This window comes from Populus nigra, chromosome 14 (assembly GCF_951802175.1).
Source record: "Populus nigra chromosome 14, ddPopNigr1.1, whole genome shotgun sequence".
NCBI lineage: Eukaryota > Viridiplantae > Streptophyta > Magnoliopsida > Malpighiales > Salicaceae > Populus > Populus nigra.
This window is the reverse complement of record NC_084865.1, coordinates 13,258,252-13,286,037: the sequence shown is the minus strand read 5'-3', so window position 1 is coordinate 13,286,037 and position 27,786 is coordinate 13,258,252. Positions and strand designations below refer to the sequence as shown.

The 27,786-nt window shown below is 32.8% G+C and overlaps 3 protein-coding genes across 3 annotated transcripts; 2 read left to right on the top strand and 1 right to left on the bottom strand.

Annotated features, from left to right (window-relative positions):
- The first annotated feature begins 8,758 nt into the window (after window positions 1–8,758).
- LOC133672296 (uncharacterized) lies at window positions 8,759–16,730 on the top strand. Its single transcript, XM_062092673.1, has 26 exons — window positions 8,759–9,037; window positions 9,131–9,292; window positions 9,414–9,579; window positions 9,682–9,798; window positions 9,902–10,035; window positions 10,127–10,277; window positions 10,977–11,044; window positions 11,573–11,671; window positions 11,933–12,048; window positions 12,542–12,716; window positions 12,805–12,915; window positions 13,024–13,102; window positions 13,193–13,336; window positions 13,451–13,564; window positions 13,698–13,819; window positions 13,894–13,976; window positions 14,058–14,182; window positions 14,270–14,390; window positions 14,479–14,616; window positions 14,793–14,889; window positions 15,066–15,191; window positions 15,592–15,684; window positions 15,762–15,867; window positions 15,968–16,110; window positions 16,189–16,272; window positions 16,389–16,730. The coding sequence occupies exons 1-26, from the start codon at window positions 8,882–8,884 to the stop codon at window positions 16,509–16,511; spliced, it is 3,153 nt and encodes a 1,050-aa protein (XP_061948657.1). The 5' UTR covers window positions 8,759–8,881; the 3' UTR covers window positions 16,512–16,730.
- Window positions 16,731–17,192: 462 nt separating this feature from the next.
- LOC133672927 (cytochrome b561 and DOMON domain-containing protein At5g47530-like) lies at window positions 17,193–18,854 on the bottom strand. The gene is made up of 3 exons (XM_062093501.1): window positions 18,133–18,854; window positions 17,796–18,050; window positions 17,193–17,693 (listed from the first exon to the last, which is right to left on the bottom strand). Exons 1-3 carry the CDS (start codon window positions 18,787–18,789, stop codon window positions 17,370–17,372), a joined length of 1,236 nt encoding a protein of 411 aa, XP_061949485.1. The 5' UTR covers window positions 18,790–18,854; the 3' UTR covers window positions 17,193–17,369.
- Window positions 18,855–25,226: 6,372 nt separating this feature from the next.
- LOC133672845 (ADP-ribosylation factor-like protein 2) lies at window positions 25,227–27,586 on the top strand. The gene is made up of 5 exons (XM_062093384.1): window positions 25,227–25,418; window positions 25,495–25,605; window positions 26,036–26,198; window positions 26,402–26,482; window positions 27,213–27,586. Exons 1-5 carry the CDS (start codon window positions 25,354–25,356, stop codon window positions 27,348–27,350), a joined length of 558 nt encoding a protein of 185 aa, XP_061949368.1. The 5' UTR covers window positions 25,227–25,353; the 3' UTR covers window positions 27,351–27,586.
- The last annotated feature ends 200 nt before the right edge of the window (window positions 27,587–27,786 follow it).

Below are 27,786 nucleotides of genomic sequence, written 5' to 3'. Positions count from 1 at the left end.
ATTACTCAGTATTCTCTCTAATTAAAAGTGAATATTAAAGTTCTTATAAGCTGCTTATATATTGAAAAAAACACAATAAATAAAGCTGAAAAAAAGTTCTTAATTAAATAAAAAAAATAATAAATCAATTAAAAAAATCTAATAAATCTCGAATAGTAGCTTCCACATATATGGTTACAAAAAACAAACTCTATTAAGTAACAAATTCCTAGAATTTCCTAACAAAATCTCAATATAATTTAATAATTGAATCAAAATTCATGGCCATTACTATAAGACTATGTTTTTGACCCAAATTCCATTCATCTTTTGTTTTTTTTAACTAGCGTTAGAAATTCTAGCATTCAATTTTCATAGATTGAAATGAAATCTTCTTGCAAACAAGGTCTTAAAGAAAAATATTCTTTCTTCTTTTCAGCTCAAAACAATAATACGAAACACACACACACACACACACACACATATATATATATATATATATAATTTACTACAGAAGCCAACAATTCAAAGAACGGCAAAAGATCCAGCTTCCAACGTTCCCTTCTGGGAAAAAGAAACAGACGTGACCATAACTTTGTGGGGTTTGGTTTACACGGTTAGTGGAGGGAAAGTGGTGGTGAAGGGTATTCGCTCCAAGGCCTATAAATTCGAGTAATTAATGAGGATCTCTGTTTTAATTAATTGGAAACCCTGGGATTTGCTTAATCATGCCAGCCCGAAAATAATTAAGGTCCACCCACAAAAAAATACAGGCAGAGCATTACATGCTCACTAATCATGATGTTACGTGGCTCGTTGGATTTGGTGGGGCCCTCGTGGTCTTGTTCCTCCTTTCCAAGGCGTGTGAAGCACTAATTAAGCAGAACATCGTATCTACCTGTAATAAATGTAGCAACAACAATAATCATAATGATAATGCCTATCGCTAATCAAGGTGCCACGTGTGCATGCATGCATGCAAACATAGGATGTGTGTTGAACAAGCACTGGAGTGGTGGCACAGTGCTTCTTTGAGCACATAAAAATAACGTTAATTCCTCAAAAGCAACAAGATACAACTGGAATGTTTGTTTCTCTTTGAGAGTGGGTTTGGATCTACGAGTAGAATATATATATATATATATATATATATATATATATATATATATATATATATATATATAAAATTAGTTTTAGTTTTCGTGGTTTGAAAGGGAAATTGGATTGGTCTAGTGATTTTGCTGTTGTTGTCAGGATCTTCTTTGGCAGGATGGCTAAAGTAATGGTATTTAAAAAGGAATTTGGCGAGAAAAGAGAGAGGGAGGAAGCAAGAACCCAATGGATCAAGCGTTGAGAAAAAGGGTTAAGAATAAAACCCCATAAGAGGCCGTCCTGTAAAAGAGGATAAATTCCTGTCAGCACTCATGACCGCAAAGCAGGTGTCTTGTAAACCCCTAATTGTCTCCTCCAAGGTGGTGCTCTAAAAGACTATAGCCCTGTGGCTGTGAGTGACTTGAAAGAGAGTTTAACCGATGACTGCCTTTCTTTCTTTCTTTTCCTACGTACTAGCTAGCTATGTCCCTGTGTTCTATCTAGCCTGTACTTCTATTGTAAGGTTATGTAATTCTACAGGGTGAATGTGATCGGTGAGTACGGTTTTTGTTGTTTTAAAAAAATAAAAATATTAAAAATATATGTGAATTATCTTGTTAGTGTTATCCAATTATGAATCTCACTTTAATATAGAAGAATAATATAATAGCTCATGTGTATTTTTGAAATGGGATTTACTATACACTTTTAATTGTTACAAATCTAGTTATTTTCATTTTTATAAAGTAAACGCAAGATAATTTTGTCCCATTGAAAATTATAATCAAGAAGTTTATAAGTCCTAAATTTTACATATCAAATAAAATATAATTTTAATCTTATATGATGTAACTCAATTAATTAAATTCTAAGTTTACTTATAATAAATTACTAGTTAGAGTGTTATAAATTATAGGGTCATTGTAGATTTTTCTGATCGTTAACTTAATAGTTTTAAAAAATTAGTTGAAATGTATGTAAATTAACTTAAACACTTATCATTATATATATATATATATATAATCCCTTTAAAAAAACTCACTGATTTTGTTACTAAACTCACACCGATTTTTCTTTTTCGCTAATTAAACAAATGCAGAGAGATGGTGGCCAATAATATGATACAACCTTCTCTTTTTACACTCATGAAGTCTTCTCGCCGCTGATTAATTTTCAAATGATTGATGTTACCTGAAAATCAGAGTTTAATTCTAAAATATATTTAAAAATATAGTAGTGATTGTTTTTTAAAATATTTTTTATTTTAAAATATTTTAAAATAATTTTATTTTATTTTTTTAAAAATATTTTTAATATCAACATATCAAAATAATCTAAAAATAAAAAAAATATATTAATTTAAAAAAAAATATCAAAAAATATCAAAAAAAAATTAAAACGCTCTCCAACTACAGTGCCAAACATTGCCTATCTAAATAGAATATTTAATTGAATCCAACAAAATATTGTTCTGGCTTTATTAAGTTTTTATTAACTCAATTAATCAAATCAAATCCAATTTAAAAACCATTTAGGTTGATGTCTTGTAAACAAATAATAATTATATTGATTAAATAAAAAAATAAGATATTATTATTATTAAACTTGTTTGACTTGATTGAGTTTTCATTAACTTAGTTTAACCAATAAAACACAATCTAAAATCATCCACATCAATGTCTTGTAAAAAAAAATTAAAATAATAATGATTAAATAAAAATGGTTGATCCATTAGTCCTGGACCTTTTTGAGTTGGTATTTGGATTAGATTTAACAACTATTATTAATTGGATTTCTCTCTTAATTCACTTAATTAATCATTTTTTAATAAGTAGGTGTTTGAAACAGTGACAGTGATTATTTTTTAAAATTCTTCTTATTTAAAATTATATTAAAATAATATTTTTTTTATTTTTAAAATTTATTTTTCACGCTAACATATTAAAACAATAAAAAATATTAATTTATTTTTTTTATTTTTTATTTTTTCATAAAACTACGGTCACTAAGCGTACTTAACCGATCGGCTGTTCAATTAGCCCCCATCGATGACTGTACAACTTTGAATAAAAAGGGCATCATATTGTAGAATTCTAGTAACTTAAAGAGAAAGAGCCATTGCAAAAACTGGTCTAGACACATTTTTCAGCAAGGCAGAAACTTAGCTCAAATTTTTTTGACCAACAGCATGATGAATGCCCCAAATCTGGGGGAGGTATCTTTGTTTCAGATCTAGCTAGCTTAGTCTCCCTCTTGCACAAGCCCTTCGCGTAATCAATCCTCTCTCTTTTGTTTTTCTTCCAGTACCATAATTTCTTTCTCTTTTATACTTTGAATCTTTCTAACCTTTTTGCAGTACTACATCTGAAATCTCGAAACAAAATTCTAAATTTCATGATGGAGCATATTTCTCCTGCCAGTAGACAATGATGTCTTTCTTGTTTTACCTTTATGCCTATTATTTTCCGGATCATTTCAAACAACATTTATTCGCTGGCTAGGTTACTGGTTTGCATTATTCTTCTTCTTTTTCTTAGTTAAGCATAAAATTCTTGGATCTATTGGTTTATACATGGATAACGTGTACCATTGCTTTGTCGCTGCTGGCGATAAAGTTCAAAAAAATAAAATTCTAATTACAAGGAATTAATCAAGACACCGGCCTGAAATATAGATTTTTTTTAAAAAAAAACGTTGATCTACAAGAAAGAGAGCAAGTTTATTCAATCAATTGAACCATATTTCATCTCGAGTCTAATAAGAATTCTTGTGACGAGGCGTGCTGCAAGAATGTCTTCTGATTTCTGCCTAACTTCTTCGTACTTTGATTTCGAGTGTTTTTCTTTTTTTACAAAATTTACTATAATTTAGAGATAGATAGACACTCTGATTCCTAAGAACTTGGCTTTCCAAGTCATGAAGTATCGTTTTAAAACACATTTATTTTCCTTTGCTGTAATTTCCATACATCGAATCTGCTCTACCCAGTTTTTCCTCTTGCTTATGTGTGTTTTGATGAATCTTTATTTCCCTTCAAGGAAAAGTCTATAGTCAGATTGATGGCAGAAAGCTTTGTATATTTAACCAAAGACGTACTCCGTCATGGCAGCTTGTCCTGTAGGATTTGCCGGTCAGGTACTTCAAAGCTAGCGTGACACATGCAGAATCAGGAATCACTCTTTAAGAACCAGCATTCCTTTGAGTAACCCACAAATATCCAAGCCATTGTGATGTCTTGCCACCCTGCGATTTCAGAAGAATTTCCAGCTTGTTGGATTCGGACAGGATTCGCGGCAGTTCACGCTTTTTTCTTTTTAGTCGTGGAGGGCACAGTTTGTCCATCACTCAACATTGAACTGCAGAAAAGTGCTACTCGGCACTCTATTCTCGACAATGTGGAGTCTGGAGAGATGCTATATCTATTATTATCTACTTCCGAGCCTTGAGGAAATTATTCTTGAATCATATTCTAAGCAAGGGAAAAAAATGAGTAGAATATGCTAAAGAAAAATATAAATAATTATGTGTTGAGAGGTTTCTTTGTACAGGTTTTGTGTGAAGGCCCTGAAACATTTTTGATGTGGGAGAAGAACAGGATCTAGAGACCATCTTGAAGCCCCTGAACCATTGAAGTTGGAGTGTATTTAGATTTGAACTGTCAATTTGATCAATTATATCCTTAAACTATTATGTTTTGGATAATTATTACCCTTTCGTTTTGATTTGATCATTGAGTCAAATGTTTTGGGTGAAAGGTGCCAAACATTTTTGAACTATTAGTCGAAATAGAATTAATCTCTGAATAAGATCCCTAAATAAAATTAAAGAGCTGATTAAATATATGAAATTATAAATGAAGAATACTGGAAAAGAGAGAAAAAAATTCACTTTTTTTCCATGTTCTTCTTCTTTATTTTTATACCCGATCCAATATTAAAAACTGAAATATATGAGCCAATTGCATTTCACATATGTGAGATAACACTAATTGGATGAAAACATGAGTTTAACTAATAGAAAAGATCTAATTAGCTTTTCAATTTTGTTTAGGGACCTCGAGTACCAAATAATTAATTTAAGGACTAAATTTATTTTTTTTATTAACATGGATGTCCGGACTAAGTTGCGCGTACCTCAACTAATTTCACGGGCCCTGAAGTTAACGACTATGTAAGCCTTTAGTGGTCCTGAGGTTTCTGAGACTCGAACTAATAACCTCTAAAAAGTAAATTTAGGATCTGATTAGTTGGATTACACTCCTCAAAATTAAGTACTAAATCTACTTTGTTAGTAGTTAAGGGGGATCGACACCTTTTATCCCTTTTAATATATTAAGGATGAAATATAAGCTAGTCCCTTTAGTTTTAAGAAACGAATTAATTGGTCTTCCTTGTATTAAAAACTAATTATTTCATCCTTTTTATCTATTGTTTGTTCTTTTCCAATATATTTATTTTTTTAAGAGAAGAAGACTGTTTTCGAAATAAAATAATATTAAATTAAGCATAGTCAATACTTGACAAAGGACTAAATAATTAGTTTTCAAATTAAAGGGGACTAACTGATTCATTTTGAAACTAGAGACTATTTCATAATTTACTAAAAATACTCAAGACACTCCCTTTTCCAAAAAAAACTCTTAACGAGACAAAATAATCTTCTACGAAAGGAAATATTCTTCCAATTCTCATAAATAAACTTGACACTTCTCCTACAAGTAATTTACTAGCTAAGCTAGCATTGTTTCGATTTTTTGCACTGAAATTATTTTTAAAAATAGTTTTGAATAAATCAAAATTTAATTTAAATAAAAACGAGAGATTATTTAAAAAAAAAAACTTGACACTTCTCCTACAAGTAATTTCCATGATATTTTTTTAGTGCTGTACTTTTTATTTAAAAAATAATTAAGGATTTTTAATACATAATATATTATTAATTTTGGTTTGACTTAGGTATAAAACTTCGAATCTTAAGAATAAAAATTACGTAATCTATGATAATTATTATTAGTACGAGATTTTCAATAACCTTATTATGACAACTGGATCTTTCGTCGTTGGAACAATTTCTTTTTATTTCCATATAATGGATCAAATCACGAGTCGGTAAATATACATTGATGTAGAATTAAATTAATAACAAAAGAGAGAGAATTAAAATGGTTGACAGCGGGAGCAATTTTGTGCTTGGTTACGAGCATATCTCGTTCCTAGTCCTGCAAAAAACAAGAGGGATCAAGTCTTCAGAATCCACCTTTACCAGTTCATCTCTTTGGGGACTCGGCAGCCCTTGTTAACATACACTAATCAAGCTTTGACTACGCCAATTGTCCCTCGAATCTATCCACACATACCTTTTTTTTTTAATTTTTTTTTAAAATTCATAGACAGGAGGATATGCAATCTCACTTGATATCAAGACCAAGTTAAAATTAATTGGTTTGTTAACCTTGAAGATAGGTCCTCGGTAATATGTAATTTTATCGATAAAATTATATTCAGTTATTTTTTTGATGAAATGTTAAATTGTATTAAAGGAATTATTAACAGGATGAAATGGATATAAAAAAAATTTAATGTGTATTTTTTATTTGTAAAGCTATCGATAAATTTATTAACGATAAACTCACCAATATATCATATATTATTAACGAGCATTTTTCCAACATACAATATCTATCTATGATTTCATTGGTAAAATAATCACAAATAGACTATTATTGTAAGTATCGACATAAATTTTTATCAGTAAAATTATTAAATCTGATAATATGAGCTGCAATGCTTATCATATACTAAACAAGCTTTAACTACACCAATTGTCCTTCAAATCTATCCATGCATACTTTCTTCTTCTTCTTCTTCTTCTTTCATAGACAGGAGGATAAGCAATCTCACTTGTTTTCCAGACCAAGTTAAGGATAATTGGCTTGTTAACCTCGAAGATAGGTTGTCTTAATGTTTACAAAGCTTAAGAAGATTATTGAGCTTAAGCAAGAAATTATCAGGGTAACGTTTGGCTATTCTCTTGGAAAAAACGAGAAAGGGACAACGAAGTTAGAAACATATTTAATTAAAAAAAAAGATAAAAATATAACACAAACGTCTCTATAATAATTTTGAAATTAAATTTACGTATTATCAAGATAATAAAAATATATAAAAGATACATTTTTCTTTTAATCTTTATCAATAATCAAAATTTATCTGTTTGTCATGCTGGATTCTTAAGTTGAGGCTGGGGTACCCAAGGCTTTTTGTAGGGCCCATATAAGTGGGCCACAATGTACATTTGAGTGCACTTTCCGTACTTGTGGCTCGTGTAGGTATAGCCTATAGATGGGGGACAAGAATATGTACGTTATAAACTCCTTTGCTCCCATTTGTACATCAAGTAATCATGCTTCAGCGTGATCCACAAATAATTTTTAAAGTAATTGAATATTTTTGCTTTAATATTTTTTATTGTTTTATTTATTGATTTTAAAAATAATTTTTTTTTAAAAAATATTATTTTATTATATTTTCAATTAAAAATATTTTAAAAAATAAACGCCCGAATGTTCTATTAATTTTACAAGGAAGAAAAAGAGAAAAGCTTCATCTGATACATCAATGTTTTGTTAGCTTTGACTCCTCAGTTTCTTTTTCTTTACTTTTCTGTCATTCTTGTGTCCCAGGTCTTTATCTTTGTTCCTTGCAGTAGTGCACTTAGCATGTTCTTTTTATATGCAGGTGTTCCCCGCTTTAGCCATTCAAGCCATGCTTTAGGGCTTGCCTATCCTCATGCTGCTTGATTCTCCAATTCAAATGTAAAACTACATGTACCAATGCTCCTGCAATTATACCATATAGTTTACAATTGTTTTGGTTAAACGACATTAGAGGTTATTTTAGTATGATTTTATATATATATATATATATATATATATATATATATATATATATATATATATATATTCCTAGTTTTAGCTCGGGTAATTGGGTCTTTATCCTTCAGTTCTTGGAGCCGGGATATAAGGTTTTGAATATCAAACTAAAAAAAATATTTTTTAAATTTATGAATTTTAAGATTAAAATTTAAAATTACTCGAGGGAAGGTAGAGGGTAGGGGAATATATTTTAATCAACTCATTTTTTTTTTAATTTTAAACTTTCTATTAGTTCCATTTTCATTAAAAAATAGGTACAATGATGTCGTGGGATCAGTTAAAAATCACATGACCAACAAAAAGATAAATAAACTAACTAAGAAAAAATAATTATCAGATATATTAAATAAAATAATTAATAAAAGAAAGATATGTTTAAAGTTATGACGACATGTTTGATACGATGTAATATAATATAATGTAATCAAATGTATAATGTAATGGAATTAAGTGTTTCTTCACATTTTTTTTAGAATTGTGTTTGAATATATTTCAAAAATGTATTTGATTTGAAAAAAATATTAAATCAGTAATTTTTTAGTGTTTTTTTCCTATATTTTTTAATGTTAAAAATAAAAAAAAATCATTCTAATATATTTTAAATAAAAAATTATTGTTTTACGATAATAATACCAATCACACATAAAACAAACAAATGGAAAAGTTTCACAGGCTTAAAAGCCCATCTAAATTCTTAAAAAAGCTCAAATCTCAAAGCCCACTATGCTATAAATAAAAAAAAACCTCTTGGGCCTTCTACACCTCATTTAAACACACTCTCTTGACTTCTCTTCTAGCTCCCTCCCGCTACCGAATTCTGTTAAACCCTAACAAAACCCCTTCGCCGACAAGACAAAACCCCTCCCTCCTCCTTCCATGGATTCCGATACTCTAACAGAACCGATGGACTTTAAAGTATCAGAATTAATAAACGAAGTTCAAATCGAACATTCTCCCTCTTTCACCAAGTTCGTAAACGACACCGTTTCATCTATCCAAAATTCCATCGACAAAATCCCTAACAACCTCGTGGTCCGTTTTTTAAACTACTATCCTTTTTCAGTGGTGTTTAATTTTTTTAAGCTGAATTAGGAAGTTAATGAGCTCTTTTTTTTTTAAATGCAGGTTACAGGCGAGGAAGCGGCGGGGTTCGTTAGAGACGTCGGAGCGGATAAAGTGGAGTTTAAGTTTAAGAAGCCGAAATCTATTGCAATTGGTGGCAGTTATTCGATAAAGTGTGTCGTGAAGCCGGATGTTAGTGTTGACCTTTTCATTCAATTGCCTAAGGTACCTTGCTTTTTGGCTATTAATCCACGCTGCTGTTGGTTACATTAATGCGCTTATAAATGTTGATCGATTGCATCATGAATAGTTTGTATTGATTGAAAATTTTTGTAATTATTGGCAGGAGTGTTTTCATGAGAAAGATTATTTAAATCATCGCTATCATGCGAAGAGGTTTGTTTATTTATGTGTGATTAACAAGTTTTTGAAGTCGGATTCATCGTTTGAAAAGGTTGAATGGTCTACGCTTCAAAACGAGGCCCGGAAACCTGTGCTACTTGTCTATCCAGGTGCCTCTTGCTTACCATAGGTTTTTTTAGGAGTTGTAGGGAAGTAGTCATTTGCCTAAATGGATAACTTGTGCAAAGTTTTAATTTTTCTCTTTTTGATAGCTGACAAGCTTGCCGAAGTTCCTGGGTTCTTTGTGAGGATAATTCCTACAGCGAAATCTTTGTTTAATGCTGCAAAGTTGGACTTGAAACGGAACAATGTCCGTGCTTTGAATCAAGGTAGAATATAACCTTTTTTTTTTTTAACTTTGGGAATGTTTTTTTCATTAACAAATAATGCATTGTGTTCACCAAGCTGTAATTCTGTTTTGGAAATATTTAGGTGGAACTGCTTTGCCTACACCAAGATATAACAGTAGTATTTTGGAAGACATGTGTTTAGAGGACAATACAGAATTTCTCAAGAAAACTTTTCTTGGACAGAAGGCATTGGGAGAGGCTTTAGTTTTGCTGAAGGTGAAGTATTTTTTACTCTCTCCATTTTGAATATAAATTTAGAAGGTTTTCCTAGGATATGGATGTAATATTTTCTGTCTTATTTGTGCAGGTTTGGGCTCGACAGAGAGATTCTATACATTCTCACGATAGCCTAAATGGATATTTAATAGCTATCATATTGTCATATCTTGTGGCTTATGAGAAGGTTAATAGTTCCATGAGGCCACTGCAAATATTTCGAGTCACCTTGGACTTCATAGGTATGTTCAGTTTTTCTTTTTGCCAAAAGTACCTGCATATCAGTTGTAAATAGTTTGAATTGGGTTAAATTTTTTCTCTCATTAATGTGTATCGTTGTTTCTTAAATTCTTTTAATAATTTCTACATTTAAAATGCTATTCTTTATGCACAATTTTGATAATGATGTAAACTCAGTTGTAAAGCTCTGAAGTTAAATAGTCCATTGCTGATGTAAAATTTGAGAAATATTTGAAGTGAAGTGACCAATCATCGTAACTCATGGATTATGATAAAGCAAATAACAAGTAAATGATGGAGGCAAAAGTCTTAAACATGAATGGGTTATTCATGTTTCCCATGTCTACAGGGCCAGCAAAGTAGCTGATTGGTCCCCTAACTTCATGATGGGGCTTGAGCCAGGGCCTTCCTTCGTGAATAACCCTCTTTCTATATGTTTTCCTTTGCTTTAGAATGATCTTTATGGTATTAGCTTTCATTTTCTTTGTGTAACTAAAAAAATATAAAAAATAAATAAAAAACAAACCAAATATCAAGTAAATGGTGGAGGCATGCCCTTGAGATACTTAGGCAGCAGATGCTTCCTATTTGGTACTTTATCATGTGAATCTGGTTTCATAATGCTTTAGAAATTATGTTTGTCGATATTAACAGCCTTTCATATAATCATTAAAATGCATACTGCTTCCACTGTTACGCAGCCAATTCAAAATTATGGACTCGGGGGCTTTTCTTACAAAAGCAAGGTGAGGTCAAGATATTGAAGGAGGTAAGTGAGCTGCTTTTTATTTCTATGTATATAGATACATGTCTTTTTGCTTGCTTTCATTCTTTTTATTAATTTCTAAGTATATCACAATATGCTTCCCACTCTTCCATATCTCACCTGTAACTGATGAAAAAAACTACCATTTAGCTATATGCACAAAGTGACGACTGCATTGGTCAGTCCATCTCCCACTAATATCATCTTGCCAGCCTCAGTGCATGAGGAAATTGATGCAGCTCGCAATCTTTGCAGATGGGTTCTGTTTTGCAAAGAAAGTGTTGTGAGATTAGTAAATTAACCAACTAATGCTGCTAGCACTACTTCTGTATCGTCTTTGAAAAAATGGAGTCGCTTAATGACTAATTACTTAGTCTTGTTTGAAATTTCACCTGAGTGTTTCAAACTGTTTACAGCTTTCTGTAACCTCTGGGAGCTCATTGCTTGTTTCCATCTTGAGTGCTTTGATATGATATTGCTTTATTGCACTCTGCATCATTGGTTATTTGTTATCTTACTTTGGAGTTGCAGGATAGGATGCTGTATAAAGAATCATTTCCAGTTGTCATATTCGATTCAACCACTCACATCAATTTAACTTTTCGGATAAAAGATAGTGGTTTCTCAGAGGTACCATTTGCTAGATGTTTCTCTTTCTTTGGTCTTTTGTCGGTATTGGCCTAACAATAAAGTCCTTGCCCCCTGGGAACCCCCAAATTTCGGGTTTGAACCCAACAACTCGCCTGCTGAGACGGGGAGTTGCCTTTGAGCTGAATTTCCGTTTGGCAATAACTTCAATTTGGGGAGTCCATCTCTTGTTTCCATTCCATTCCTTTTCTTTTTGGGTTTTGTTGCCATTTCTCAGGATTTTTTCTTTGCTCCAATGTTCAGCTCCAAGACGAGGCTGCTCAGACACTTCAATGCTTTGGGAAATCTGGAGATAGTGCATTTGAGGATATCTTCATGACCAAGATTGACTTTCCTGCCAGATATGATTATTGTGTAAGGTATATTTTTATGATCTGGAGTTGTCAATTGCCTTTTCATTCTTTTTCTGGAACACCTTCAAACTATTTTTCGAAGAAGCTGTGAGTTCTCATTCACGAGTTTTTATTAGTGGGCCCCACTTGGATTGAGGAAAAAATATGAGTTTCTTATTCTTGAATAAATCAAAATTGAGAAACTTGTTGCAAACACACCATCATACTTTTTCAGAATGATTTCTGGTGAAGATTGTGGGCATTTATAAAAGTTTTGGAAGTCTGAGCAGAGAATATCTCAGGTATTCAATAAAATAGGAAACTATTATGATTGAAATACAAGAAATGAAATGGTGTGAATGGAAATAAATTTTTTGGCGCTTCTGTACAATTGCCATGGGAAATGCTCGTCTTTTTTAATGATGCATGTGTTATATTGTTTTGCCTTTTTATCTAACATTTACTTATGCTGGTCTATATCTTCATTGCCTTTCATCTTTACATGTTTTGGGCCTTTTAGATTGAGCTTAAAAGGAAATAGTGAGTTCTATTCTTCTGGATATTGCTTGGACGAAGAATGTTGGAGATTGTATGAGAAAAAGGTGCACAGTCTTCTATCTCAAGGACTGAGTGATCGAGCGAAGTCAATTCGTGTTATTTGGAGAAATATCCCTTCAGGTTGCAGTCTGGAAAATGTATGTTGTTGTTGTTGTTGTTTCTTTCTAATTTTGAGTTCATATTTGTTTCATTTCTACGACTAGTTGTAATCACTATCTATTTCAGGGTTTGTCAACACTTGATGGAGAACCATTGCTAGCTGGAATTTCTCTAAGCTCTTTAGATAAAGCATTTCGAGTTGTTGATATTGGTCCGGATGCTGAAAATAAAGAAGAGGTATTTGAATTCCATGCTTGAAATTTATATTAACTTTTTATTGCATCCAGTTTCAATTAATTGAAGAAAAGGACTCCAATGTACTAATTTTTTCATGTTATGCACTAGGCTGCCAGGTTTCGGAAGTTTTGGGGAGAGAAAGCAGAGCTCAGGAGATTTAAGGATGGCAAAATTGCTGAAAGCACAGGTGAGGCTCTTTATTCATCCCGGCTTCTTGGATTGAACTTAGTTGTAACATGATGATTATCATGACTTTGTTGTCCCAATTTTTATGTAGTATGGGAAAGTGAGCAGTGGATGAAACATCTCATTTTAAAAAGAATAGTAGAATATATACTTCTTCGTCATCTCTCTATATCAAAAACCAGTATTGAGCAAACTGTGGATCAACTTGACTTTTCTCTTCTTCATGGTGTTGAAGGTGATGAGATTAACTGTTTACTGTTAGTTGGTTTCCCCTTTTTTCTCCATTATTTCTGCAATGTGCCTTTTCGCACAGAATTCTATAATTTTAAAAAATGATGCCATTTGTCAGATCCTATGTCATTTTCTGCAAGTTTGCTTGGGGCATTTGATGTCCTATCAAAGCGCTTGCGTCTTATAGAAGACATTCCCTTGAAGGTGTCCAGCGTGCAGCCTTTAGACCCAGGTATATCCAAGATATTGTTATCATTGTTAGATGGTTTTCCCTTCTGTAATGATATGCTAATATATAGCAAAAATTATTATTGCATAAATGCTAGCAATTAGTACAAATTCAATTTTGCTTGTTACCTCTCCAGCTTTCAGGTTCACATCTGTCTTCCCTCCTGAACCACACCCACTAGCAAGTGAAAAGGGTAATGTTCCAAGACCACATAAGCTCACTTCATCCTGCATCCAGCCATTGGAAGTTATGATTCAGGTATGGTGCCTAGTTGTCCACCCATGCTTTTTATATCATTTTCCATCAAACTAGCATCTTAAACCTGTTTTCAGTTGGAAGGTTCTGGGAACTGGCCATTGGATGATGTGGCAATTGAGAAAACCAAATCTGCTTTTCTTCTCAAAATTGGAGAGAGGTGGGTGATTGTGGCTTCTTTATGCAATTTATAATCTTACTTGTAAAAGTATGGTAGTAGCTGATCATGAACTTATGGCAGTCTCGAGAATAGTTGGGGGATGACATGTACTGCGACTGAAGATGACGTGGATGTTTTTCTGTCTGGATATGCATTTCGTCTAAAAATTTTGCACGAGAGAGGCTTGAGCTTGGTGAAAAGAGAAAGTAAGCAAGTTTCAGTGTACATGTAATTCATGCTTGTTTGGCTAGATTCTTGTGATACTTAAATTACTAACCCAGTCTGATTTCTAGCTGGAAGTGACCAAGGAAAACAGGTCTCTTCTGCAGACCAGAAACTCTTTGTTCGCAGTCAGCATTCTAGCATGATTAATGGGTTGCAAGGTGTTTTCCCAATATATGGGCCAGTTGTAAGGTTAGTGATGAATCTGTGGCTTTGTTCTATTTACTTGCTTAGTATGTTAATTGCCTTCTTAAAGTGTTTTGCTTGACTTTCTGTAAAGGCTTGCTAAAAGATGGGTTGCGTCACATATGTTCTCGGCATGCTTGTCAGAGGAGGCAATTGAGTTATTGGTCGCGCATCTCTTTGTGAAGCCTTTGCCTTTCACTGCTCCTTGTTCACGCATCACTGGATTTCTAAGGTTGAAACTTATACTCCTACAGACTTGTTGTTTGACTAGTAATCAATTATGTCAGCTGAAGAAGGAATTTGCTGTCTGTTTTCTATGAGCTTTTTTCCTTAAACCATGATTGATTTTTGTTTCTGGGATCTATTTTTGTTGGTCAATGATCCATGTCCTTGAAATTTTCTTAACAGGTTCTTGCGATTGCTAGCAGAGTATGATTGGACCTTTTCTCCTCTTATTGTTGACATAAATAGTGATTTCAACCCAAGTGATAAGAAAGAGATTTATGTAAGTTCTGCAGAATGGTAATGATTGTTTAATATTTTTTTGGTCTCTTATTGTTTGATTTACATTAAGTTCTGCAATCAAGTAATGATCGTTTGTTTTTCGCTGGTCTCTTTAATCTTTTATTCGGTGATTTTGCTCTCTTTTTCTATGGCTGCTAATTCTATAACATTATCCAGGACAAGTTTATGCTGACTAGAAAAGGTTATGAAGAAAGTAGCCAAAACATAAGTCCAGCAATGTTCTTGGCGACATCCTATGACAAGGCATCTGAAGCTTGGACCAGACTCTCACCAAACGTACTGGTTAGTGATGTCTCCAATCAAACTCAGGCTGTAAAATCTTTTATGAGAAAATCTTTTATTGTATGTGCTTGCAAGTTTAGCAAATGTTTCCTTTTGATTTTGATTGTTTTTCCTCCCCTTCTTTCCTGAGCTGCTTTTGGCTGTTTTGGCTATCTGTTAATGTTGTTTGCATCTTGGTCTGTTTCTCTTATGTTTTGATATTTCATTTGATTTGCGTGTAGTTAGTAAAAAGTTATAATATCTTTATTAAGCATTGGGAAATGAACTATAACCAATAGGTCTACCCCAAGGTTACATTGAGTTCATAATCATATCCAGATATGCTAAATCACTTCTAATTTATCTTAGGCAGTTCCCTGTTCATATTCTTTATTGACATGTGAGTTTGTTGAATCCAAAGGAACTTAAAAGGTTGGTGGCTTATGCTCGTAGCAGTGCAAACCTGCTTACCAGACTCGTATTTCAGGATCAGACAGAATCTTACAGATGGGAGGTGAGTTAATTTCAAAGTGCTTTTTAACTCTTCCGCCTTATACTTTTGACTTTAATGGCTTTATTTTTTTACCCCAGTGCCTTTTCTGCACTCCTCTTACCAACTATGATGCTGTAATCCTTCTGCATGGGGACAGATTACCATATCCTCAACGTCTTCTCTTCCCATCAAAATTAAACCATGGTATGTTCCTACAGAGATCCCAGAGTTTGGCTTGGCTACTGTCTGATTCCTGTATTAACTTCTTGCCTGAAATTTGTAATTTATTGCACATATTGGGCAGGGAGGCTTGTGGCTCGTGGGAATGCTAGCAAAGCTTTCCGGCCCTTTATGCTACCTGGAGATTTACGAGGGAGCTTAGACAAGTTGAAAAATAAGCTATTGGTGGACTTTGATCCACTTAGGTGCTACATTGCAGATCTGGAGGCAAGTGTTCTGAAATGCTTTGTTATTCAAATTGACCATGTTGCTCTTAATTTTCTTACTCTCCCTGAACATCTTTAGAAAGAATGCAACACATTGAAGATGTGGTATGATTCTCTGGGAGGTGACGCGATTGGACTAACATGGGAGAGATCTTGTTCAAAGGTATAATGGAATGTCATTCAAAATGTCCTCTAATGATATACAATCTCTTCTGGAACAGCTTAGAAATCTTACCAAATACATTCATCTTATCTCTTGAGTTTGTTTACTTCTCCCAGAAGCGGGATCGAGAGGAAGCCAGCGATGAAGACCCAATTGATGTCTTAAAGGCTGTGGGTGAAGCTGGTAAAGGGTTTGTAAAGAGTGTACATTTTCTCAAGGCTCCAAGGCTCATGAATTAAGCATTACTCTTCCCTAGACCTAGAATAGGAATCATGAAATTCGTTGTTGTAAGCTTGTTCTCTTTTCAATATAGTAGGCAAATCTGATACAACAGTCACAGTTTTGAAGAAACCTAGTTGTTTGCTGCCGCAATCTGTATTTATGTTTGCTCCGCGAGAAAGCAGAAACGCTGTACTGAAATTTGAGTTTAATCATATAAATGCATTTGGAAGTGTAAATAGTTCTTATTTTTTCTTTTGTTTTAGCCATCTAGTTATACCGAAATTTGAGTTTATTTCTTAGATTATTGTCTGGTTGATGACTGCCTTGGTAAGAGCTTCCAGTTCCACCAACTCTAGAGCGAGAAAACCCCTTTTATGGTTTATGCGGCTTCCATGAGGTTTTATTGCCGCAAACTGATGTGCTCCTTTCACCGTCGCACGCGGTTGAGGAAGCCGGTTTCTGAAAGATCCTGGGAAAAGAATACGACAATGTGCTCCATGTAACTTCTTCGTTCATGACTCTGACCATTAAGCATCCATAGTTTGAGCCAAAATAATGTAGAAAAATCAATTTAACCAGGGGAACGTGAGATAGGGTGATTGCTTTCTCTTTTGATAGCAGTTCATTAACCATACATCTATTTAAATGCTTTTGCAAATCAATGGCAGCTTATTCAAGAAAGTATAATGTCATGGCAGTTGTTCCAAAATCACAACAATTTCTCATAACCCCACAATGACAACGTTAATACAAAAGGATCAAGCAACAAAGGAGTGTATCCGAAAGTCAAAATGGACAGGAAAACGGAGTCCATAAGTAGAATATGCAAATGGTTAAGAATTTGATGCCTCTAATCTCATAGATAGGCGAGACTTTCAAGAGGCGGTGGTTTGAGTTTCAGCAGCAGCAGCAGCAGATCCCGGCTTTACGGTTTTGGGTTCTTTATCCTCGGTTTTGGGTTCTATAAGTAGAAACTTGGCCCAAGTGAAGATCTCAAGAGCTATGGCAATGACAGCAAACACCCCAAGGATTCCAACGTAAGCCCATTTCCAGGAGTGGTCTGGCCTCAAAATGTCAATGCCATGAAAAATGTTTACTGAGATCACAGCAAGCAGAGCATAGCCCAGAAAATGATGGTATATGTTCCAGTACTTCCTATACTCGTCCGTTTTACGCGGTTTCAAGTGCAATGCCAACATCTGCAATTAATTATATCAACTATGGAGTATTTAATTAATTCATGTTAATGATGATGAACCTTCATACATGGGTAATTAGTGAACAGAAATTAAGAGGCTTACTTGTAATGTTGTGAAGGTGAATATAAATGTGGCAAAAAGCCTGTGGATTTTAAAGGAGTAGTGTTTAGAAGCTTGTCCTAGCCATAGGCCAACGCTCCACCCAGTTACACCAAGAATGTACCCTATAATTTGGCAGCCAACATGAAGATGATACCTATAACTTCCGAGTGTCAATGGATAAGGGAAATATCTTGCGATTATCACACCAGCAGGCAAGAAGGTTCCCCACCCTATAATGTTCAAGACGCCATGAATCTGATCATCAGAAGAAATGATTTAGCTACATGTGTGTGTGTGTATTTATGTATGTATATTATTATTTCTAGCTAATCCTTACCTTTCTGAGACGACCCTCTAACTCTCCCACATGTTGAGCCAATCCATTCTTCAAGTCTATTGTTTCTGTACTGTCAACATTCTGGAGAGCTATGGGATGCATCGAGGGTTCTGCTCCTTGGGCATCATATCCAACTTGCCACACATGATTCAGTCTTGAAATATTGTACATTGAAGGAAGTACAATTGTTGCATGTAGCGTGAGGTAGTCTAATGATGTCACAAAATCTAATTTCATTCTCGTAACATTTACATCAATTTCTGAAGGCTGTAGCTTGCAACCTAGCTTGGTATCACCTGTGATATTATAGGTGTTGGCACCGACTGAGCCATTCAGTTGCCTGATGCCTATTATTGCTCTTGTTCCAACCATCTGTGGCTTGTCCTCTGGGTTCACACCCCAGGCTAGCCACACCATTTCTGCATTATTTAGCCTTGTGCCAATGAGAATGTCAAATTGGCTCTCGTTGTGTTTACTGACTTCCCATCCAAACTCAGCTCCTAGAGTGGTCAATTTCTTGCAGTGTGAAATGTTTTTTTCCTGGGCTATCTTAATGAGAGATTCACTACAAGGGATGTAATGAGCAGCACTGCTGTTCACAAGCAAGAATAAGACTGCTATGAAAACTATGAACGTAGTAACAGCAGTGGATGCCATTTTTGTGACTCTCACTTCGATGTATGTTTCTCTATATGATGATGATGATGAATTCCACAAGGTTGTCTCAAACCTTTTTACGTGGCTTGTACAGTTGTCGAGGCTCAATCAGAGGACCACTTTAAATTAAAAACGAATTTATTCTGTGAGTAACTATGATTTACAAGATTTGTTAGGAAGCAATGCATCATTTCCAGTCACTTTCAGAAAGTAGCACAGGAGGAACCTTCTCAATGACATTTGTTCAGCCTTCGGCATTGCTTTCATATGTATAATCGAAGCTTCCCTTGACACAACTCTAGCCTCCTCATGCTCTAATGGGAGAACTAAAGCCACTGACAAGGTACACACACAGACACCCTAGCTGGTGATGCTACCAGGGTTACAGGTTTGCTGACAAGAGGGCAGAAAACATGATACCAAGATTGTTCAATTTTTATTCTTTCATTGATTGATTTTCACTCACGCAACAAGTAGAGAAGAACAATTTTGCTATGCTTTAATGGAAAGACTGGGAACGCATGGATAAGGGTTGGTTCTTCAAGGGCTTTTGAGTAGCATCTGAGCAATCCGAACCTGATGACATCTTTTTATTAATACCCTTTTCTTTTCCAATGAAATGGCAACACGACACTTTCATTAATATGGTGGCAATAATATTAAAAAGTGAATTATAATGTACTCCTTGTAGTTCAAAGAAACTATCAAATCAGTCCTTATGGCCTCGAAATCTCTTTATTTAATCTTTATAGCTCTTCATTTGCTCGGAACATAGTCCTCTTGCAAGTCTCTTGTTCTTTTCTAATTTACATTTTTTTTATTTTTATTTTTTGAAAAATAAAGAAAATTAAGAAGAAGCAATTAGGATGGTCGACCCTAGTTAAAGGATCATTTAATTATTCTTGATAAACTATAGGGACTAAGATGTATGTTTAACACCTCATAGTTTATTTCCAGCCCATCACATTCACGTTATAAGATATATATAGCTCGTGTCTCACGACATCGTTTTGTTCTTTACCCTACGATTCAAGAAATTCCTTTAACCTTCTCTTTGCCAACTCAAAAGAAGTAAATACTAACAAGAGATTCTCATTATGTCTTTTAGCTTTTTGGTGTCTTGAGTTTGTATGCATTTGTGCTGCATGTGACTAAAAATTTTTGGTTGCCCTTTACCCTATGGACCACCCTTTGTATACGTCAAGTATAGAAACTAAGATTCGAATTATACTCGTAAATTACTAATATAATAATTACTCAAAATTTATATGGTTGTTAATTTTAGAACTCGCGGGATTAGTCGAAGTGCACACAAACTAATCCGGACATCCATGTTAATTAAAAAACATTGAATTTTAAATAAGAGATGAGCAAGAAATTGATAATTAAAATAAGATTAGGGAGCTTTTAATTGTCAAAGATATTAATCAATAATTAATTAAGTTACAATTCGAATTGGTATGAAATATGAGTTCAACTAGCTAGATTTTATTTATTTATTTATGGGCAACAAGGTTGAGGACTTCTTGGTAAAGAAAACGAAACGGATGCTAGCTAGTGTTATTATTCATATTTGATTATGAGTTATATATGCTGGGTATAATAAAATTTTTGTAAGGAACAGAAGAATGAAATCAACTTTTTGACCATTTAATTTATGTGTGTTTTACTTGATTGTGTGTTTAGTTTTGTCAGTAAAACATTTTACTCCACTGAGTTTTTTTTTTTGTACTCTTGTAACCGCTGAGCCATGTTTTTAATGGCTATAACAATTGAATAAATAATATATTTCTTGTTATTCATTAAAAAAACCAAGAAAATAATAAAAGCAAAAAAAAACAAAAAAATAGTAATTAAAAAAAACTAAACACAATAAATGAAAAAAAAATTAAAGAATGATGAAATTGAAAAAAAAATTATAAATTATTTTAAATCAAACAAATAGTAATAAAAAAAATAGATATCAAATCTGAAGCAAAAACAAATTGAACGGTTGCTTTGTAAAATTTAGATGGTTTGACGTGAAAAATCAAGGATGAGAGAAAAAATAAAAAAATAAAAAATTATTTGAGGTCTGTTGACCATATGCGCTACTCAGATATGGAGGGGTCGTTAAGAAGATTCCAACACCGCTTTGAAAGCTTGAGTTTGGCTGTCGAGTGATGTTGAGCACATCACACAAAGTGAGTGGGCACCACCTACACATTAACAAGTGTAATGCATGTGCTAGTTGTTTTTTTATAATACTTATATTTATTGAATTGTCAAATCACCACTCAATCTACTTGATTATATATATATAAAAAAACCATAATGAAAATATGAAAAAGCTCATGAAACTGAGTTTAGTAACTTTTTCTTTGAATAAAAACTTAGTTATTTTACTATTTTGAAAAAGATGAAAGATTAAGAAGCCCTTAGACACTAGTTTAATTTTTTTTAAAATAATTAAATTATTTTATTATTTTAAAAAATAAAAATATCGATTTAATTTCGGTCAGATTGATAATGTCAAATAAACCTTATAAAAATAATTTTGCTTCTCAATATTCAGCTCATTGATTTTTAATCGTGAAGGAAAAAAAATCATTATATTATAGTAATCCACAATACAATAAGTCTTCATCTGCAATAAAACATTGATGAATCTAGTTTTTTTTTGTTTTTAAATGTATATACTATCATTTTATTTTTATTGAAACCTTCTTTTCGTATCAACTGAGTTCTTTTATTGTTTATTTTATTTCATAAAAGTTTTATGTTATGATATCTTGAGTTCGTATGCCCACATAATATCTTTTGTTAGATTAACTCTTTCATTTTGAAATTATGTGATCAAAGAAATAAAAAATAAAAACATGAAAATTTACTTATTTTAATTTAATCATTTAATTTTCACCTCAAATATATAAGAGAATTTAAAAATAAAATAGAAAAGCTCTTAGAGTGTGGGTCATCAGGTATTCAACGCAGGTGTCGTTTGGTTTTTGAAAATGAAAGATTTTACAATGAGAATGGAGGAATCAAAATAAAACTTCAGAGAATTAAAATGATATTTTATTTCCAATTCTATGTTTGGATAGTAACAAGAAATCAAAATGAAATTTAAAAATTTTAATAGATAGTTTTTAATATGAAAAAAAATAATGATTAAAAAAATAATTTTATTAGTAATAATGTAAGTAAAAATGATGAAAGGTGACTATGGTGGTGGTGGAGACGGGAAGAAAAATTTAGTGCTAGTAATAATAATGGTATAATAATAATAATAATAATGATGATGATGATGATGATGATGATGATGAGAGGTAATAATAGAAGAAGAGTTTATTTATTATTGTAGTAGTGATTATTTTTTAAAAGTATTTTATGCTTTAAAAAATATGAAAATAATATTTTTTTATTTTTTTAAAATTTATTTTTGATATCAACACAATAAAATGATAAAAAAAAACACCAAAAAAATTAACTTAAAACAAAAAATATTTTATTTTTTTAAAAACATTTTTACACCAGAAAAATAAATAATGCTTAAAAATAGTAATATTACAATAGTGGTGGTAGACTCATAGTAGAATACTAAAACTAATAATAATATATTTTTGAAAAAAAAAGTCATTGCCATCATGAATGATAACAGTATTGGTGGAAATGATAGTAATAATAATAATTAATATAAAATATATAAAAATAATACATCATCTTTTGAAAATAAAAAAATTGTAATTCCCATTCTTGTTTTTATTCTCACATCAGGAATGGAATCATGTTTAATTTTATTTTTATTTTAACTCTTCGTTATAAATAACACTTCCTTTTTTTAATATCAAACACCAACAAAGTGAAAATATAACTTTTATTAACATTCTCATTACTTCATTCCTTCTAAGCCTCTTTCATTAATACAAACTAATGTTGTGTGGATAAAGGAACTCGTTTAATTAAAAAGGAAAGATAGAGGGTGTCGGTCCATATAAAAAAAGAATAGAAGGCTTTGATAATAATAAAAAAATTTGGAAGAGTACGAAGATTAAATTTAAATAAACCCATTGATTTTTCAAAAAAAAGTAAATGGGGGCAGATAACACGTTGTACGTCCTATTTTTTATCTAAAAAAATACATCATTTGTTAATTTTAGAATCCAACCACTTGTATCACTAGAAAAAAATATTCTTTTGTTTTTATCTAAAAATCCATTAGAATCTATTTTGACCCAAAACACTTTAAAACCTTGTTAAATCAATTTATGACCTTTAAAAACACAAAATACCACTCCAAAATCCGAAATCAACCTGAAACAAAAAAAACACTTTCAAAGCTTAGATATGTTTTTTAGATGTTGTTAAAGTGAAAAACACCTAATCGTAATTTCCTTATCATATAAAACTTTTTGACAAAAATATAGATTGTTTTAGCGGCCCAAATCTTTCCCAACGACAACTTTCTCTTTCTAAGTCAAAATCTGACGATCTCCTCTTTATCCTCCAATAAAAAAAAACAAAAGAGAAAAATAAAGTTTGGTATCAAAATGTATTTTTTTAGAATTATAGGTACTAATCACTTAATAGCTAAAAAAATATAGGGGATGAAAATAAACTTTTGAAATAAATTTCAAAGCCGCCACCTATGTTACATGTATTTTTCACTCTAGTCATCTTTCTTTCAATTCCACCCTTCCTCGCAAAAAAAACATGTAATTTGATCTTGATTTGAGCTCAAAAAAATTTAATAATAATAAAAAAATTTAAGAACCAGATTATAAATTTGGAAAAAATACATTATTACAATTCATGTGAATCATATGAGGGTGAACAGTAAAAATAGTTAAGGCACGCGGTTTAGTGCATATTTGTTTACGTGGTTACGATTGCTTTTAAAGCAAACCGTATCTTGTAAACGTTTGGTTAAAGAAAAAAGCTACTTACTGTTCATGGCCCCCACAATAAATTATGTGTGAAACAATAAATTATGTGTGAAACGTAAGGAGAAGGTAATTGCTGCTTTCTTGCGTGGATGAGAAGTTCAACCATGCTCAACTGTTCACTGAACAATGGAGCATGCCTCCACTGTTCAAGTGAACAATGGAGGCATGCTCCACTGTTTCAGCCGGACCGGGTCCGGTACAACACACAAAATGCATTGAACAGAGTCCGACTCAATAAAATAAAAAAATTATTTTTTTATTTTTTAATTGTGTTTTATTTGAAAAACGAGTGTTTAACATTATTCAATGATACTACATAAATTAGACGAAGATCGCTTGATGACGTGGTATTTGCAGAATTTGATCGCAATCCTAATTTTATTCTTAATTATATTTTACCTGATGTTGTTGCGCGTTTAAGAAACCAAGAAAACTGTCGGATGTATTTCAGACGTGATGAAATTGTAAATAGTTTAATGAAATAATAAAAAATATTTTATATAAAGTATTATTTATTTCATGATGGAATAACAATAGTTAAATCTACAATATTTAAATTAAAAACCAAATATATATATATATATATATATATAAATTATTTTATAACCTCAATTTTAAAAGTATTCTCAACCAAATACATTAAACTACTTTTTATTTAATCTCAATTTCAACCATAATTTAAAAAAAACAAACATAAATATCAAATCAACTTTAACTTAAAATATTTTTATAAAATAATTTTTTTCAAAAAGTTACTACAAAAGTTATCATAATACGAATACCAATCAGACTCTTATATTATGGTTAATAATTAATACGTGTTTGTAAAGCAAGCTATACATGTCTGACAGCAACCGCAACAAGCATTCCAAGGAATTCTAGAGAAAGGGAAAAGGGCAAAAGCCTAGGCCCACACCCTCTAGTCTAATCGACGTCTACTAATCTCAATCTTTAATGGCAACATCTAACTGGAGCAATTACAATGCCTATTTCCATTTGAAAATCTATGATCTCGGAATAATTCATGGACGATCGAGATAGAATAGCCGTGACAAAAACGATTGTACCCGGCAATCTTCTAGCTAGATTTGATTTAGGGAGACAGGTATTATTGTTTTCTTCTTCTCATATTTAGTAACTTGAGCTAAAGTTTTGAAAATATTTGACGAAACGGATCATGGGTGAGGATTAATTTTTTGATATTTTTGTAACATGATTGAACGAAGTGGGATATGTTCAAATGGCATTTTCTCAGATTTCCCAGAGGAGAAAGACGTCGATAATCGTGTCTTGGAGGAAAGTTTCCCATGGGACATGTAGAATCATGACAAGGGCAAGAAGTGTTCACTATTCCTGGACATATAAGTTTAGCCCAACTTCTATTTTTAAAGCAAAGCTAACTATGAACAGTTTGTCAATAATGCTACGCTTATCTGGGCTCAACCACAAATGGACCAAGTCTATAATCTATGGTGAACAATTCAATTTATGGGCTCATTGATCATCACTCCTATAGGACCAAACCAACCCACAAAGGAAGAAAGGAGGATAGTTCGGTGAGGTCTGGTTCATTCTAAAGGCAAAGAGAAGGAAAAGAAACACCCACCAGTTGCTGTTGTTTCTTTGTTGCTGCTAGACAATGGGGCTGCTTAGCATCATTAGAAAAATCAAGAGAAAAGAGAAAGAAATGCGCATCCTCATGGTGTATGTATCCATCCACTGTGCTGTCTCTGTCTCTGTATCTAATAAGTAGATGAATAATGGGTTTTTTTGGTTGAAGGGGACTTGATAATTCAGGGAAGACAACAATAGTTTTGAAGATAAATGGAGAAGACACCAGTGTTATTAGTCCTACTCTTGGATTCAATATCAAAACCATCTCTTATCAAAAGTAAGCAGCAAAGTTAGATCTTTCTTCCAGTTTCTTTCTTTCGTTTATTCCTCTTTCTTTGTGTGTAAGTTGCTCTCGTTATTGTTAGAAATGGGTTGTAATGATTCTGTGTATTTGCTATTGTTTTGAACTGCCAATTTGACACGAACCCATTTCAGATACAAGTGAAATATGAGAACTTGGGATCTTAGCTGGCCTTGTTTTTTTATATGAATTTGTCAAAGAGTGATAAAATAAAACAAACTGGAGATGTTTTAGTTTAGCATTGATTGATCAAAACTATCATTACTATTGTTCAACAGTTTCTCTTGCGACATTATGTATACTGACGATGTTGCAGTGTCTGCTGAGCTTCCCAAGATTGGAATTTTAAATCTTAGAATGTTTGTTGTAATACGGAAGGTTGAAATGCTATATTTTTGTTTGATAGGTACACTTTAAATATATGGGATGTCGGGGGACAAAGAACCATAAGATCATACTGGAGGAACTACTTTGAGCAAACTGATGGCTTGGTCTGGGTGGTGGATAGTTCAGATCTTAGAAGGTTGGATGATTGCAAAATGGAGCTCGATAATCTTTTGAAGGAAGAGGTATTTGCCAGTTTTAAGTTTCTTTGATGTTATGTTTTGTTTGAAAACAATGGCCTTTATTTGTTTTTCTATTAATGCAATGTGTTTCTCATGTCTTGCTCTTGTTCTTTTTTTTTTCACTCTTTTGTTCATTTGTTTTTTTTCTTTTCTTATTCATCTGCTCTTTTCTTGTGAATCCTCTAATTTGCTTGTTCATCTGTCAGAGGCTATCAGGAGCATCTCTACTAATATTTGCAAATAAGCAAGACATAAAAGGTGCTCTTACACCGGAGGAAATTGCTAAAGTAAGGTTTCTCACTGATCATATCTCCTTGTTTATGAGTCAGCATTGTTTTTTGTTCATATACAAAGCATTTGGTGTCCTTTTCCCTCGTGTATTTTTTGCTTTTCTCAGTGCTGAAAGAAGTCAAATGTCATCCATGTCGTGTATTTCATACTGAACAATTGAAATGGACTCTTTTTGTTTCAAAGTTGATTTAACTTTAGCACACAGTTGGCTGATGATATAAACATGGTTGTAGAGGTTACTGTAAAATCTCCCATGTGCCTTCCTTCCCGGACTTGTCTCTTGGTGGTTGAATACGGGACATTTAGCTGGGGTTCCTCATAATATGATTTCCATGCTGTTTGAAACTCAATTACTTTCTGGTCAGCTTTGCTTGCAAAAGTGCCCTTCAATTGTTTTCTTTTTTTAGAGGGGCATTTATGTGCACCTTAAGCCATCAGGCAGAATCAATCAACTTGATGGTTTTTGTCATTGAAGAATAGTTCTATTTGCAAAACTGATGCATCCATTTAGTATTTTGACGTTAGGGATCCACGCACATTAATGGGTTGAGCTCCTATTCTTTGTGTCAAGATATGGTAGAAACCATATACATTTAATCTACATAATTAGCGGCACCTGATTTGCACTACTTTCACTTCTCCTGCATGGTGATGTTTTCATGGTGATATCGGGCCTTGCCCTTCACCTGTTTGAATTTCTGAAGTGGTTCTGTTATGCTTGTTCAGGTATTGAACCTAGAGAATATGGATAAAACCCGACACTGGAAAATTGTGGGCTGCAGTGCGTACACAGGTGAAGGGCTGCTTGAAGGATTTGATTGGTTGGTTCAGGACATTGCCTCACGAATCTATATGCTTGACTAAGTACTCTTAAACATATTTACTCTGCCCAAGACATTCTTCAAATGTATTTGTGATTGTAAAATTGAGGGGTGTTTTTTTGCTTTGCAAATTGCCTACTACGTGGATGCGTGTCTATGTACTTTTGGTTTAAATTTACCAATGTAGTCTTTACTGGCCAGTCCTTATGTTTGTTGTTTTGTGTAAGATGATATTCCTAATGCATTAATAGAAGCAAAAACTATCTTTTGATTTTGCAATGGCTGACTGACGGTATCGTGCGAACAAGCCCCATAGCATGTTTATGTTTGCACATGAATGAAGCACAAGCATCCATTTTCACACACTTTGGTTTATAAATATAACACTGATTGGATTATCATGGAGATGGATTGAGTTTCATGAGACTGAACACTACAGAAGTACTAACAGCAAGGACCCTGCATATTCGAGGATCAAG